This window comes from Pieris brassicae, chromosome 14 (genome assembly GCF_905147105.1).
Source record: "Pieris brassicae chromosome 14, ilPieBrab1.1, whole genome shotgun sequence".
NCBI lineage: Eukaryota > Metazoa > Arthropoda > Insecta > Lepidoptera > Pieridae > Pieris > Pieris brassicae.
The window spans coordinates 1,111,367-1,128,058 of record NC_059678.1 but is presented as its reverse complement, the minus strand read 5'-3'; the positions used below and the strand labels follow the sequence as shown (position 1 = coordinate 1,128,058).

The 16,692-nt window shown below is 36.2% G+C and overlaps 1 protein-coding gene across 1 annotated transcript; it reads right to left on the bottom strand.

The window, feature by feature from the left end:
- Positions 1–879: 879 nt before the first annotated feature.
- LOC123718165 (U4/U6 small nuclear ribonucleoprotein Prp4) lies at positions 880–16,677 on the bottom strand. The gene is made up of 14 exons (XM_045674587.1): positions 16,318–16,677; positions 15,681–15,790; positions 14,855–14,949; positions 12,838–12,996; positions 12,391–12,496; positions 11,728–11,798; positions 9,251–9,380; positions 7,325–7,440; positions 6,165–6,295; positions 5,819–5,903; positions 4,478–4,619; positions 1,890–1,959; positions 1,327–1,448; positions 880–983 (listed from the first exon to the last, which is right to left on the bottom strand). The coding sequence occupies exons 1-14, from the start codon at positions 16,481–16,483 to the stop codon at positions 891–893; spliced, it is 1,596 nt and encodes a 531-aa protein (XP_045530543.1). The 5' UTR covers positions 16,484–16,677; the 3' UTR covers positions 880–890.
- Between the last annotated feature and the right edge of the window lie 15 nt (positions 16,678–16,692).

The following is a 16,692-nucleotide window of genomic DNA, read 5'->3' as shown; positions in this document are numbered from 1 at the left end:
TCTTGTTGCTCTTGCAAGAATAGTATTTGGTCACACGCGGCGATCATGTGACGTCGACGATGCCACGCATTATATGTTCAAACTATATTGATGTGTATTAAAGTGTTCACGTATACCGTTCGAGTTATATTTTCTTACTTATCGTATGCATATTTTATTTGTACGGATCCTATGTTAGAGAGGATATTATTTTTATTATATACTAAAAATGTGTGTTTAGTATAAATAGTATACAACAATAGAATAAATGTGAAATAATTAAATGCTGATTACAATTACTATATATATGGCTATAACCGAGCCGTAACTTTGACAATTTAGGTAATCGCCACGTTTATAGACATTTTTTTACTTATTAATTAATTAATTGTAACATTCATATTTATTTATATTTGTTCACAGTAGAATAGAAAGCTTGACATATACTGTAGAAATAGCATTATATATGATGCCTGAGTCAGCAAATTGTACACTGTACAGCCATGGCTCGCACAGTATTTATTCTTTTATCAATTTACATCATATATGCCAAACAATAATTATAAAATAAAGACTGAAAAAGATATATCTGTAAGTCTTCTCAAACCTGTAACAAATATATCCAGTTCTGGTTTTTGCACTTTTTCTAGTCTCTGTAGTCAGTTTGGTCTATAGTCAATAGTTTCCACAATGTATATAATACAGGAAATTTTATTAGTTTTTACACATTATTTATTTCATACAAAATCACAACATATATGAAAATATTCTATTTTCATCAGTGATAATGTAGGACTCTAATGATAAATAATATCTATAAATTTCAGAATGAGTCTTATATTAACCAAGCTCTGCTAAGACGTTTTAAATTGAAATTGAAAAAAAAAACAAGAATTTCTATGAAACATTTATTAAACTAAATCCGGGGCCCACAGCTTGAACGTTCTGTCGTAGGAGCTTGTTGCAATATATTTATTATCCAATGAAATGTCCACACTCATCACCTGAAATAACATTTAGCTATTGAAATCTGAATTTTATATTTTTTTAAATAAATGCCACAGTTTAACAACTGGTAACATTGGTATTATAAAAAATGTTCTAATTTTAAATATCATCTAAATTTCGTTATTTATTTAAATTGGTTCTATTTTTAAATAAAATATAAACGTTCCATTTTTAAAATTAAAATTCAACTTTTATTACAAAAATAGTTTTCGTTTACAAAATAATGAAAACACATGTAATTTTTAAAAATTCATTTAAGTAATTCTATTTTCAAATTCAATGTTCTAATATTTATACATAATAAAAACATGTTCCATTTTTAAACTATTGAAGAATTACCTTATTATCGTGACCCGACAGTGTCTTCAGAGGATGCCAAGCGGGATTCGACCACAACTTTGCCGTTTTATCATACGATGACGTCAGTAGGAAATGTCCATGGCTGCGTTGATATCTTATATCTAAAAAAAACAGATTATACTAACCGATGTTAGAAAGGGGCTTATCAGTTTTGTATTTGATATTAATATTCATGTATTTATTTGCATTCCATAACGTTACAAAAGATGTTTATGAGGCTTAACGCTAGGTACAATATTATGGACCCTGTTAGGGCACAGCAAAAGAAGGCATTACGAAACCTATATAACATAACTAATAGCAACAAAATAGCACATAAAACTTCACACTCCAGGCTAGTACCAATTACATAGAATAACATTTTTTTTTATTTATTTAATTTTGAATATTTAGGGATTAATAATCATGAAATTAAGTCAATTTTTATCTTCTAGGTACTCATTAACGCTATAATAACATTTACGTATAAGAAGTTTTTTTTAGTTTGTTTGTAAATATATGTATCCTTTTTTCATTTCTTAGTGTCTATATAGAAGACTCACCACTTATAAGATGCGTATGTGAAGGTATCGTGTAAAGACAGGCTCGGCGTCTAAGATCCCAAATTTTAGCCTGAAATTTGACAGAATAAATCACAGATTACAATACTATATTGAATTTTTTATAAATTAAAATAGAATCGCAAAAAAAAACAAATTAGTTGTCTGTAAAGTCGGTTTCCGGACGATAATTTTACGTGATAAGAAAACATCGAACATTGAATAATAATCACTAAATTATCATTATTTTGTATAATACAAAAAAGTTAATTAAAAAATTAAATATAAATTAACTCATTGTCACGAAGACGGGTTAACTGAAATGTTTCTCGATTTTTCCACAACTTGGAAACGTTTTCAGTAACCTGATATGTCATTTATGGCCGTTTCAGGAGAGGCTATATCTCGTGATGCCAATACCAGCGAACATAAAAAAGCATATAACTCAGCCTCCAGGTCCTTCAAACGGGAAATCGCTAAAGGAAAGTCAGAGCACATCGCCAGATTTGGCGAGAGATTGGCCCAATTCCCTTCGGGGACTCGAGCCTTCTGGTCTCTCGCCAAAGCTGTACAAGGGAATTTTTGTCAGCCATCCATTCCACCACCGGACCGGGAGGATGACTCGCTCGCCCACACTGCGAAGGAGAAGGCCGACCTCTTGGGCTGTCTTTTCGCGTCCAACTCCACTTTGGATGACCGAGGGGGATCACCACCGACGATTTCGCGGTGTGATTATTCAATGCCGGAAATCACATTCCGGCAACGTGCTGTTCGCAAGGCACTATCTTCCTTGGACATTCATAAGTCGAGCGGGCCGGATGGTATCCCTCCAATTGTGCTGCGTACTTGTGCTCCTGAGTTGGCTCCGGTCCTGACGCGCCTTTTCCGGTACCTGTACTCGCTCGGCACTGTCCCGAAGTGCTGGAAGACCGCTTCGATACATCCGATCCCTAAAAAAGGCGATCGCTCTGATCCGTCCAACTATCGTCCAATAGCTATAACCTCCTTGTTCTCCAAAATAATGGAATCCATTATTAATGGCCAGCTCTTGAGGTATCTAGAGGGCCACCAGCTGATTATCAGTACGGCTTTCGTCGTGGTCGTTCGGCTGGTGACCTTCTAGTATACCTTACACATAGATGGGCAGAGGCAATTGAGTCCAAGGGGGAGGCGCTAGCGGTTAGTTTGGACATAGCGAAAGCCTTCGATCGGGTGTGGCACAAAACACTGCTCTCGAATCTTCCAGCCTACGGGCTTCCCGAGAAATTATGCGACTGGATCTCCAGCTTTCTGGCCGATCGGAGCATCAAGGTCGTCGTCGACGGAGCATGTTCCGACCTTAAACCCGTGAATGCTGGGGTCCCACAAGGCTGTGTTCTATCACCGACCCTGTTTCTTCTGCATATCAATGACATGTTGCAACTTAGCAACATTCATTGCTATGCGGACGACAGCACTGGGGATACTCTTTACACTGGCCGGGCAGGTATTTTTCGGGCAGTTGTCGATGAGTACCGGAACAAACTTGTGTCTGAAGTCGAAACTCTACTACGTGGAGTCTCGGACTGGGGTAGACTAAACCTAGTCCAATTTAACCCCAAGAAGACACAAGTTTGCGCGTTTTCCGCGAAAAAAATACCCTTTGTCGCTACTCCTCTTTTCGAAAACACTCTTCTTGAAGCCACAGCCAGCATCGGAATACTTGGCATTGACATATCGAACGACGTTCAGTTTCGCGGTCATTTGGAGGGAAAGGCTAAATTAGCCTCCAAAAAGCTTGGTGTGCTCAGCAAGGCGAGACGGTACTTCACTCCGGGCCACCGCTTGCAACTCTATAAAGCGCAAATACGGCCCCACATGGAATACTGTTCTCACCTCTGGGCGGGGGCTCCCCAGTACCAGCTCCTTCCACTTGACCGTATCCAACGAAGAGCGGTTCGAATCGTCGATGACCAATCCCTCTCCGAGCGGCTCGATCCTTTGGCGTTGCGTAGAGATGTGGGGTCACTCTGCATCTTCTACCGCATTTACCATGGAGAGTGTTCAGAGGAGTTGTTCGGATTAATACCTGCAGCTGAGTTTCATCATCGGACGTCGAGGCAGAATACAAAATTCCACCCGTATCACCTCGACGTCCGCCGTTCCACGACTGAGCATTTTTCAAGGCAATTTTTGCCGCGCACCACCGCTATGTGGAACCAGCTGCCCACTGAAGTATTTCCGAACCAATTCGACTTAGGGTCCTTCAAGAAAAGAGCGCACAAATTCTTAAAAGGGCGGCAACGCACTCGCGAGCCCTCTGGCATTGAGAGTGTCCATGGGCGGCGGTATCACTTAACATCAGCCTCCTGCCCGTTTGCAGGCCCGTTTTATAAAAAAAAGGCTGTATAACAGTCGTAAAATTTAAATTTGCATAGTGTTACACTCGTTTTCAGGAGTTTTCAGGAAACCCAAAGACGGCTCAGGTCTACCTGAGTCACGTATTTCGTGCGTGGATTCGATTTATAAAATGTCAAAAAATGTATGAATATTAAACTTTATTTGACCTAAACGTCACGTGACTTCTTAGTTTTAAAAATCAAAAGAACTACCTGATGATCAGCGGCCGCTGTAGCCAAGTGGTGTCCGGCCGGGGACCAGGTGGCCCCTAAGACTGCGCCCAGGTGGCCTTCGAGGAACATCACGCAGCGACCTGTCCGTAGGTCCCAAACGCGACCGAACGCGTCCATACCTCTAAAGAAATTTGTAACTATGGTTACCATACTGTGACAGTACATCATTCTGACTGATTTTAAATTTCAAAGGTTTAAGGCCCTATCCCAGCACGAATTTCTGTGTCAGTGTCTCGGGGTGGACTGCGGTACGTAATGGAGAGTTGGAGCGCTGAGGCGCGCCGGCCCCTAATAACAATTGGTTATGTAAAACATTAAATTGATATAATTTTATCCATATTTTTTTCTGAAATGTAAATTTCAAAATCATGTTATATATACATTTTCGTCATAAAATTAATTCAAAGTGTCAAAATATGGCTGTGTTTGGATTTTTTTTCTATGGAGCGAAGTTATTTAAATCGTGTATCGATCTTTCAAAATGAATACATCAACTCCTCAACTCCACCATATATTTTTCCATTCGCCATACTTCAAGTAACGATGACAAATAATGGAAAGAAACAATTTGCTTTTTTGGAGGTTGGCCACCGTTGGCCCTTAATGATAATCACTATCAACCTTTATGGTCTGATTTATAAATTTGGCAATTCAAAGGGGCCAAATTTCAAAAGAAAGGTTATTTATAATAAAGTTTCCCAATCTATACAGATACAAACTCGCATATAACATAAATCTACAGAGGCCTTTTGAATTTTCTTTTTTTAATTTCAGATCCTGTGTCAAGTTTCATCAAAATCAATCAAGGGAGCGTTCAAGTATTACGTCACGCAATTTTTGGAGATTCTTGACCTCCCCCCCATGAAACGCGCCGTAACGATTCTGTATCCAATAGTAAAACGTTCCATGACCACCCCCCAGTGACTCTTTATACCTAAAACTTACCTTTATGTGGTGTAAAGTACTGGAAAGTGGAAAATAATATTAACAATAACGCGTAATTCAATCCCCACCCCGTGTAGTAACGTTTTACAAGAGGACCCCCCCCCCCAAAATTCGTTACGTAATACTTGAACGCTCCCTAAGTAGTTTTTGAGCTATCCCCCCATTTGTGTGAATTATATAGCTCTTAAGCACATTTATGTTTGTCCATGAATTATTCAAAGATAGAGAAAACGTCCATTTTCAGTTCAAATCTGATATTATATTCCTATGAGTCCAGTTTCATCAAAAACGGTTCAGTAGTTTTTGAGGTTACGAATTTCTGGACATGTGTCTAATACATATTTTCTATATCGGTTATATTATTAAAAAACTCACCCTGTAGCAGCCAGCGAGCCGTCGCCCTGAAAGGCCACGCTATACACTGGCTTCGCGTGACCTTCTTGATGTAACACCTCAGTTGCTGAAAATTAAATATAACTTTACTTTCCAGAATTTCTTATAAAAATATAGTTCCGTATTCTAATTCGACTATCAAAAACTTCTAACAGACATGATTAGACAGCTCTTGAAACTTAATTAGTTTCATTGCACTTAAGACTCATTAATCCGGCCCGAAGGACCAAAATTGTCAATTGGTTTAATTAAAAACGACAATTATTCAGGCACTCACGACCGCCTTGACTCAAATAAAGCCAGAACAAAGGCCGTCGCTTTAACTCACCAGTCTCCAAATCCCATAATCTCCATGAGTGGTCGAAGACAGTTGCAGCAAGGAATCTCCCGGATGGATGGAACTCCACTCTAGCCACGCGTGATGGAGAATGACCTTCCAACGATGCCATTGGCTTATCACTGAAAATTTATTTCATTTACAACCTACCTTTTTAGTAGCTACCTGCTACAAACCAACATATGGACCATTTTGCTCCAGAATGGTTTTCCTGAGTGTCCAAGGAATTAATTAAAACAATACTCGAATTGCTCCTTCGAGTTTTGAGCTTACAGCAACATATTTTGCGATTTAACTTTGTTTATTTGGCAACTAGAATACACAATTTGATAGATGACATTTGACATCTGACAGTTTTAGCTGTCAATCCAATTTTTTTTATTCTTTTGCAGATTATAAATTAAAAATCGTCTACACTTATCACAGAGCCAACTCGTAATGTCTAATCGAACTAGAATGATTTTAAATTAGTACTCGACAATAGTTTTCTAACCGCGGCCAATAACTCTCTAATTTATCCTACTTTATCCCGGTGATATTATCATCTACATATTTGTGTCAAAGCCTAAATCATGTTAAAACAGACCAAAGAGCTATATACAACTATCACTAATATGACAACCAAATGACAATTTTTTATTTCTCAAAAAACAAGACATCAAATAGCTAACAATAGTTTTTATCGGAAAGTTCGATTGTCGTTTTTAGTATTTTTCTTACTTTCCCTGAACTTCCACAAATAATTCAAGATCATAATTAGACAAATCGGTCCAGCCATTCTCGAGTTTTTGCGAGACAAACGTACAGCATTTATATATATAATAATAACACTTTATTGACAATATGACACATAACAGAGAAATGGTGAGAATTTACTGCTAGAAGTTACTTCCATACTTAAAAAGAATTTAAGTATGGATCTGTCTCTTAATATGTCAATCTAACAGGCAAGTAGGTGATCAGCCTGTTGTGCCTGACACACGCACGCAAGTGCAATGTATCCCCCCCCCCACCCTCCTCTTGTCAGCAATAGTAAGTAAAGCTCTCAAAAACAATAAAAATTAATATAAATAGCAAGCATAGACAATGTGTAAAAAATAAACACTGTTGACGTAATCACCAAATGAGAAAATCAAAGATAAAGTTATAACCTGGCGAAATTCCATAAGTGTACATTCCCATCATAGGATGACGATGCCATCGTGACGCTTCTTGACACCTCCTCGCCTATATCCATCGAGTTCTGCTGATCCGATTCTTTATCTATCTGAAATTAAATTAAACAAAATAGGCTGATTAATGGCCGCTCACCGTCTACAATCTAAAAATACGATTAAAGGATTGATATACTAACACACTTTAAGCAGTGTTGGAGATGCTTCTGAGATCTAACATAACCTTCAGTCTTTCACTCACTCACACACACATATTCACCCACACACTTACACATTCAATCATTCATTCAGGCGTGTTGAAAAAATTTGAAAAACAAAAATAAATAAATGAAAAGATGTAATATATATTTTAAATGTTCTTTGCCATAGTCCTGCGAAACGGCTCGACCAATTCTTATAAATTTTGATATGCATATTTAGTAAGTCTGAGTATCGGCTACTATCTATGTTGCAACCCCCTAAGTGATGAGGGGTGTGCATCCCAAAAAAATATTTATTTTTTATTTTTTAGACAATTATTTTGTTTTTATTTTTTTATGATACATATAAAAATACATTCAACCCTTAATTGTCGACCCTCAACTATCAACCCCTATTTTAGATATAGTAAATAGGTCATTTTTATTAAACAAAAAAAAAATCATTGAAATAATATAGTTGGCAAAACGACGTTTGCCGGGTCAGCTAGTATATATGTCCCAGTAAAGTAGTTAAATCAGAGAGTTAATTGAATCTCTAGACAGTTAATTAAATGTCGATATTCAATCAAGTCGCTAGTATTTTGATTTAAATTAAGCGTCGAAAAAGTTTAACTATCTGTCTGATCGAAAGCCAGCGTGTTGATTAACAATGTAAAACAAGACTCCGCCATGATTAATTCATTTGTTATTGTTATTTTGGTTTGATCGTGAAGAACTGAGAGCTGAGAAATTCCGTGTTTTGCTTTATTGTAAATTAGGTTTGGTTAGGTTAGTCTTGTTGCCTGGGATCGTTTAGGAAACTCGTTAAACGTTTCGTTCACTCACTTGTCTGACGGAACTTTAGCGACTTGATTGAATATCGATCTTTACTTAACTGTCTAGAGATTCAATATATTTATAATTAAGTTTGTTATGGAAGAGCTGGAAGCCCTCACACAGGTACGTATTTACTTAAAAGGGTTTGCAAATCTCACACATGCGTTAACTACGCAAATAATGAATAAACACATTTTTATTTTATATTATACCAAGAGAACATTACAAACACGAAACAAGACATAAAAATATATTTCTTGTCAACCCTCATATCACCTCGACGTGCGTCAGTTTTTACCACCACTATGTGGAACCAGCTGCCAACTGAAGTCCAAACCAATTCAAGTCAAAGTCAAAAATCATTTATTCACATAGGTAACACAATGTACACTTATGAATGTCAAAACAGAAATATATATAAAATGCTTCTAATTTTACATTTACTGCCAGTTCTCAAATCAAGGGCGTAGAAGAGAAGAACTGGCAATAAACTCTCCGCCACTCTTTTTAATGACCAATTTTCTTCGTTTTCGGGTTATGCAACTTAGGATCCTTCTAGAAAAGAGCGTACCAATTCTTAAAATGCCGGCACAGCGAGCCCTCATGACAGTGTCCATGGGCGACCGTTTCACTCAACATCAGATGAGCCTCTTTTTTATATAATAGGGGAGCAAACGAGCCTGCGGAACGCCCAAAAAGGGCAGTCATCGCAGCCCATAGACACCTATTTTTACTGGGTGTGTTGCCGGTCGGAAAATTTGGAGGTCGTATCTCTCAGGGAAGATCCCCGCCGGGAGTCGATTCCACAGCTAGCGAATAGTTCGCAAAAGAAAAGAGCCAGTAAACCTGTTAAAAAAATTTTTGTTACCAAACCCTCTGCACTTACCATGCGCGTAAAGTGATGTGGTACAGCTGCATCAGGGTGAAAGACGGCCGAACTGACATTACACGTATGCCCTGTGAGCGTTTGTAGTAATTTGCAATCAGGCACAGACCATACTTTGATTAAACCAGACCTGTGAACACAAGCGAATCCCTGAAGAACATCGTCATGGCTTGGAAAAACGAAGAGACAAAGCAGTGGGGGGGGGGTCGGTAGGAGGTAAAATGGACCAGTTTTAATTAATTAATTTAACGATTACATACTATAACGGGCGATTCGAACCGAGAAAATGCTTTTTAAGCATTTGGTTTGATTATGGGGGGAGTGGGAGAAGAGGGCGTCCTAAAAAAGGAGGATATAGGTACATAGGACAAGCGAATGGAGAAAGAAAGCCTTGGATAAGCTGAAGGAAGCCTTTAACCGAGAAGGAGTCCGATCCACGTTAGTGAAAGAAGCTAGGATAACAAAAAACTGGAAATTCTACACTTGTAAGGATTGAAAATATTATTATTGTTCATATTCATCAACAGTAAGCAAAAAAACTAGTTAAATCTAAAATTGGAATTGTAATACAGTGTAAATTCCAAATAACGGAACGTTATAGAGACTTGTCGTTAAATGGAGAGAAGTAAAACGTATCGATAATCCATAATGCCTACTTATTAGTCGTGGTCAACAACAGTACACGTGCAGGCAATCCCAATTTGTAAACAAGAGAACGAGCTAGGATAATAAAATGACAAAAGAAGGTACACACTAATTTTAGCAATTTAAAAAGTACTTTATTACTCGATTGTTGTAGTTACTGAGAGTTCGTTAAATAGAGATGGAGAAAAAGAATAATTTATAGGTAATCCATGACTCCTACTTAGTCAAATTGTAAATAATAGAACGAATTTCTTAAAAAGTTTGCACGAAGCCTATGCGTATATAAAGCGACGTACACGTACAGTTTTTACTAATTTTAGCAATTTAAAAAGTACTTTATTACTCGATTGTTGTAGTTACTGAGAGTTCGTTAAATAGAGATGGAGAAAAAGAATAATTTATAGGTAATCCATGACTCCTACTTAGTCAAATTGTAAATAATAGAACGAATTTCTTAAAAAGTTTGCACGAAGCCTATGCGTATATAAAGCGACGTACACGTACACAGTTTTTACTAATTTTAGCCATTTAAAAAGTACTTTATTACTCGATTGTTGTAGTTACTGAGAGTTCGTTAAATAGAGATGGAGAAAAAGAATAATTTATAGGTAATCCATGACTCCTACTTAGTCAAATTGTAAATAATAGAACGAATTTCTTAAAAAGTTTGCACGAAGCCTATGCGTATATAAAGCGACGTACACGTACAGTTTTTACTAATTTTAGCAATTTAAAAAGTACTTTATTACTCGATTGTTGTAGTTACTGAGAGTTCGTTAAATAGAGATGGAGAAAAAGAATAATTTATAGGTAATCCATGACTCCTACTTAGTCAAATTGTAAATAATAGAACGAATTTCTTAAAAAGTTTGCACGAAGCCTATGCGTATATAAAGCGACGTACACGTACACAGTTTTTACTAATTTTAGCCATTTAAAAAGTACTTTATTACTCGATTGTTGTAGTTACTGAGAGTTCGTTAAATAGAGATGGAGAAAAAGAATAATTTATAGGTAATCCATGACTCCTACTTAGTCAAATTGTAAATAATAGAACGAATTTCTTAAAAAGTTTGCACGAAGCCTATGCGTATATAAAGCGACGTACACGTACAGTTTTTACTAATTTTAGCAATTTAAAAAGTACTTTATTACTCGATTGTTGTAGTTACTGAGAGTTCGTTAAATAGAGATGGAGAAAAAGAATAATTTATAGGTAATCCATGACTCCTACTTAGTCAAATTGTAAATAATAGAACGAATTTCTTAAAAAGTTTGCACGAAGCCTATGCGTATATAAAGCGACGTACACGTACACAGTTTTTACTAATTTTAGCCATTTAAAAAGTACTTTATTACTCGATTGTTGTAGTTACTGAGAGTTCGTTAAATAGAGATGGAGAAAAAGAATAATTTATAGGTAATCCATGACTCCTACTTAGTCAAATTGTAAATAATAGAACGAATTTCTTAAAAAGTTTGCACGAAGCCTATGCGTATATAAAGCGACGTACACGTACAGTTTTTACTAATTTTAGCAATTTAAAAAGTACTTTATTACTCGATTGTTGTCGTTATTGAGAGTGAATATAATGCTATGTAGAGTGTATCATTTATGGAAGACAAGCCAAACCAAAGCCAATTGATTTGTACTCAGGGAGTTTGTCGTTAAATCGAGCGACGTTATATGGAGTTTACACTGTATTTTTATTATTTTAAATTGTTGTTTATATATTTTAGAAAAGATAGCTTGTAACATATACTGTATCATATATGTGACGATATTTAATTAATAAATACGATAGCCAGATTTAGAAAAATGTACAGCTTACCAACTTGAAGTTATTAACATTTGACTATCGTTGCTGAAGCGGCAGAAACTTATCGGCCGAGCGTCTCCAATCTGAAAATATTTTTTAATTATCAAAGCCCGTATTCCAAGAGATATCAAATCAAAACTATCATTTGATATAGCGTGGATACCCATCACAAAAAATTCTGAACCGATTTCAATTTTTTTAGATGCCCTTGAGGACAGGAAAATACAATTTTCCGACCGCCCTAGCTGAGCTCTCAAGACCCTTTAGGCCAACTGCGAGATTCCATAAAAATAAAAATGTGTGCGTATACTAGTGTACACACGTAAGAAACTTCTTTATGACCTTATTTTAAGAAAAATTACACACGAAAATATTTTTTTGTTGTTGTTGATATATTATCCATAGTGGCTGTGATCTAACCTTTGTTTATGTTGATAACATTTACGTCATGCAAGTTCGACAATCTTGAAAAAAAGACTTGTGAAATACATTGGAGCATAATCTGTTCAAATATACAAATTTCTCCGAAAAATATATTCCAACTCAGGTACATAGAAGAGTGTACCAATTCTTAAAAGGCAGACAACGCACCTGCAAGCCCTCTGACACTTTGACTCCATGGGCGGTATCACTTAACATCAGCTATCGTGTAAATTTACCCCTGCAATACCTTACCTGACTGCAATAAATCGTCATAGCTGATGCCCGCCTCTGGGACTCCTGTTTCGCAGCCGCTCTTATACTGCCACTTAATTTTAACTCTTCTCTTGCTTTCATTAGTCTGAAATTAAAAAAGAGTATTCTCTCAAAGTACAAAAACAGCCTTACAAAAATAACACCACAACAACAAAAAAAAAAATATGTGGAAATGGACCGGTCACATTCCCAGTGTTTGTGATAGCAAAAGGTTCAAAAGGACCCATCACCGGAATGGCCCAGTGGAAAGAAAAAGGAGAGCACACCAGAAACCGGGGAAGATGAAATAAAAGAGCGGAGAAAGATTAGAAAATATCAGAGATGCTTTATTATATATATATTAAGCAATAATAAAAAAAGGCCAGACCTGAACAGTTCAAGGATGAGGGATTACCACATAAACCCCTTTAAGAGGAAACAGGTTACCTTTCTTTTGCTCTAGGCAATGAATATCTTGCAATCCAGAGTCTAGATTCTCTTAACTCCGGCGGTCCCTCATGGTACCAAGTGCCTTCTCTTCCTCTGTCCCTTTCTATTCTCGCTTCTTCTTCTTCTAACTTCTTGTTTATGGCATCTTCTCCAAGACTGAAATATAATAGATTTAGTTAGGGCATAATAGATTAAGTTTAATTTTATTAAATATTTACAGTATTAAAAGTTTTCATACAGATAATTTTTATAACTTTAGATGTAGAATTATTTTACCCATTTAAAAAATATATCTCTTTTAGGTTTATTATGCCGATTTTAACAGTGCTCTTTTCAAAATTGAGCAATAAGTTATCATTTATATTTCAAGCTTTGTTAGCTACGCATATATACCTCAAATGGCTCAAAAACAGTGTTTTGCTCCAGCGCTGGTATATTCTCTCTTGACCTTAATATAACATATACCTATCCCTGATCTATTATCGACTCAGTGTCTAATGGGGATCCCTCAAAAATATGGAAATTTTTAAAATCTCTGGGTATCGGTAAGCCACCACGTACTGCCATGACTCCCGATATCGACGTAAACAGCCTAAACGCCCATTTTACACCCGCCCGCTCCACTTCAAGTAATATCGATCTGGACTTAACACTTGAGTATATATCATCTCTCCCTCGTCCTAGTTTTCCATCTTTCTCTTTCGCTGAATTCTCTAGTCAGAAAGTTGAATCGAGTATTTCATCTATTCATTCCAATGCTGTTGGTTCTGACCTGATTGGTCGTGCTATGATCATACCTATCCTCTCTCTTATATTTCCTGTAATCACACATATTTTTAATTTCTCCATTTCTATAGGTGAATTTCCTTCTTGCTGGAAGGATGGACTTATCATCCCTATCCCCAATATCTAATCCTAGTACTTTTTCTGATTTTCGACCCATCTCGATTCTGCCATTTCTATCCAAGGTACTTGAACGCCTCAGACATGAGCAATTAAATAATTTCCTAAACAAAAATTCCATACTGAATCCACTTCAGTCTGGGTTTCGACCTGAACATAGCACGACTACTGCTCTGGTCAGAGTAGCCGATGATATTCGCGAAGGCATGGACCACAAACAACTCACAATTCTCACACTGCTAGATTTCAGCAACGCTTTTAATACTATTAATTTTAAAATTCTAATGGGGTTGCTTAGATCTATTAATATTTCCTCTCATGCTGCTAACTGGTTCTCTAACTATCTTAATGGGCGCCACCAGTGTATTAAGACAAACGATTGCATAACTCAGTGGAGTTTGATTGAATCTGGCGTTCCGCAAGGTGGCGTACTTCCTCCTCTTCTTTTTGCTATATATATTAACTCCTTAACTTTCCGACTTACAACTAATTTTCATTTATACGCTGACGATCTTCAAATCTACGTACAATCAAGTCTCGATGATCCCGCGCAAGCCATTCAATCTACTAACAATGAGCTGGCAAAAATAGTTGACTGGAGTAAAAATTTTGGTCTTCTAATGAATCCCAAAAAGAGTAAGGTATTAATTATTGGCAGCCCCTATTTCACGACGAGAATTGATTGGGCCAGGATACCCCCTATCCATATCGATGGTGTAATTTTAAATTTTAGCCGTACAGTAAAAAATTTGGGGGTTTTATTTGATCAAAATTTATCCTGGGAGCAACATTTTAAAGAAGTTAGCCGAAAATTATACGGTGCCTCCAGTATCCTTCGACGTCTTAGTAATTTTCTTCCCTTTAGTACCAAAACCTCACTGGCGCAATCTCTCCTCCTGCCTTTACTGGACTACGCCGATTCTTGCTCCTCCGATCTTAACGAGGAATTGCTAAATAGACTGCATAAGGCCGCCAGTTGCCCTCCTTTTAATTTAATTATGTTAATTTTTATTTTGTAGTGTAACGAAGTATAAATAAATAAATAAAATAAATAAATATTTTGTTTAATATACTTTTCTTAAGGCTATGGGAATGCTTAAAGTAAACTTACTAGCTTAGTAAATCCCTCAATCTTACACGTCTTTCTGCTGGGCCTTCACCAAACAAGCAAACTGATTCACCCAGCTGCCTCAAACTTCTTCGGACCTGATCAAAATTATCTAGATATTAATCATATTTTTTGGTTCATAAGATTCATGTTCCATCGGGTGAAACATTTTTAGATCCAACTGAGTAATACTGTAGTTTTTAAGTTGCTAAAATTAGTAAAAACTAAAAGCTGTGTACGTTTTTTTGTCTCTTTATACTCCCAGCCCGCAATAAACTCGATTGTGGGAATCTTGCATACAAACTTTCTAACAAATTCGTTCTAGAGTTTACAATTTGTGATTGCTAATAAGTGAAGTAAATGACTAATAAGTAGGAGACATGGATTATCTATACGTTTTTCTTATCGCCATTTAAAGATAAGTCTCTTTAACATCAAGCATTGCACAGTGCCTTTAGTGTTGATGTATAGAGTTTACACTGTATGTAGTTTGACTGATTTTAGAGTCAGGCTGCTTAAACAACAAGCTGACCGAGACGTGCGAAGAAGCAAGCTAGATATAGCTTGTGAGTCTGTCTTTAGTGCATGTTATAGTGTGTCCGTACAGTCATACATACATATGCAACATTAATAAATGTACACCATAATCAGTAGTGTGTATCTAGTCTTTTGCAATTTACACCAATCTAAAACAACTTGTACTGAGTTAGTATTTAAAAGCAACACACTAATAGTCAGCATAACTCTAAAACCAGTATTAGATATATAAAATTAAAATTCTAACATTATTCAAATTATTAAATAAATCAATTATAATTATGAAACAAACCTCATCATCATCTGTTGAGACATTTAACTGTCTAGCCTTACGTCTTCTCTCAAACTCTTCAAGCAGAGCTTTTTTGTCCCTTGACATTTCTTCTTCAAGCTCCATGTATTCTACAAATACAAATATTAATAGGCTATATATGAATGTATCAAATAGGGTTCTGGTAAGTAAATATTTCTCAGGATATTAGAAGTAAAGAAGCAGTTGGAGGCACATAAATATCAAACTAAGAAATAATAATAATAAATAGGCAAAATCTGTTAGAACACATAAATATGAGAATTCCACTCTTGGTTGTAAAACTAATAGTGGTAACAGCCGAAGACATTGTTTTTAAGTATCTAATAGAATTCTGGCGAGACCTTTGATTTTGGTCAATATAACCGGTATGTTGTTTTAAAGGATTTTGTAAACGGTTTTGACTGTATAAAAATTAATAAACTGTGCTATTTCAGTATCCAGTGCAAGGTTCAGAGATAGCAACTAAATAAAGTCTTCATGTATTTGTTTGGAGTTCTTACTTTTGAGTAAGTGGTGAAGGGATCAGATACAAACATTTAACTACTCTTTATACAGATTTTTCTTTGAATTTAATTTCGGAATAGACAATTAAGACTTTAAACTTTACTAGAATTACCATTGGATATCTGTATATCTCCCAACTCTTTAGCATCACCATCTTCAACACCTTCTTTGACGGCTGCTGCCAGTGCAGCCAACCGTGCCTTTTCTTGCTCTTCCAGCGATCCATAGTAAAGAGTCTTCGGTTTTTTTACCAGAATAACATCATCATCATCAGACATTTTCAGGTTATGTTTTGAATATTAATAAACGTAAACACAACAATTCGTTTATATTTTTTACTTCAACGTTTTTATCATTATCAAGATAATATGCATGTATTGTTAGCAAATCCAATTGTTTTAAAGTAATTAGACAAAAATACAAAGCAGTAGCGGCAAACAAAACTGTATCAATGTTACTTCACTTTCAAGTTTCATTACAGTTTTGA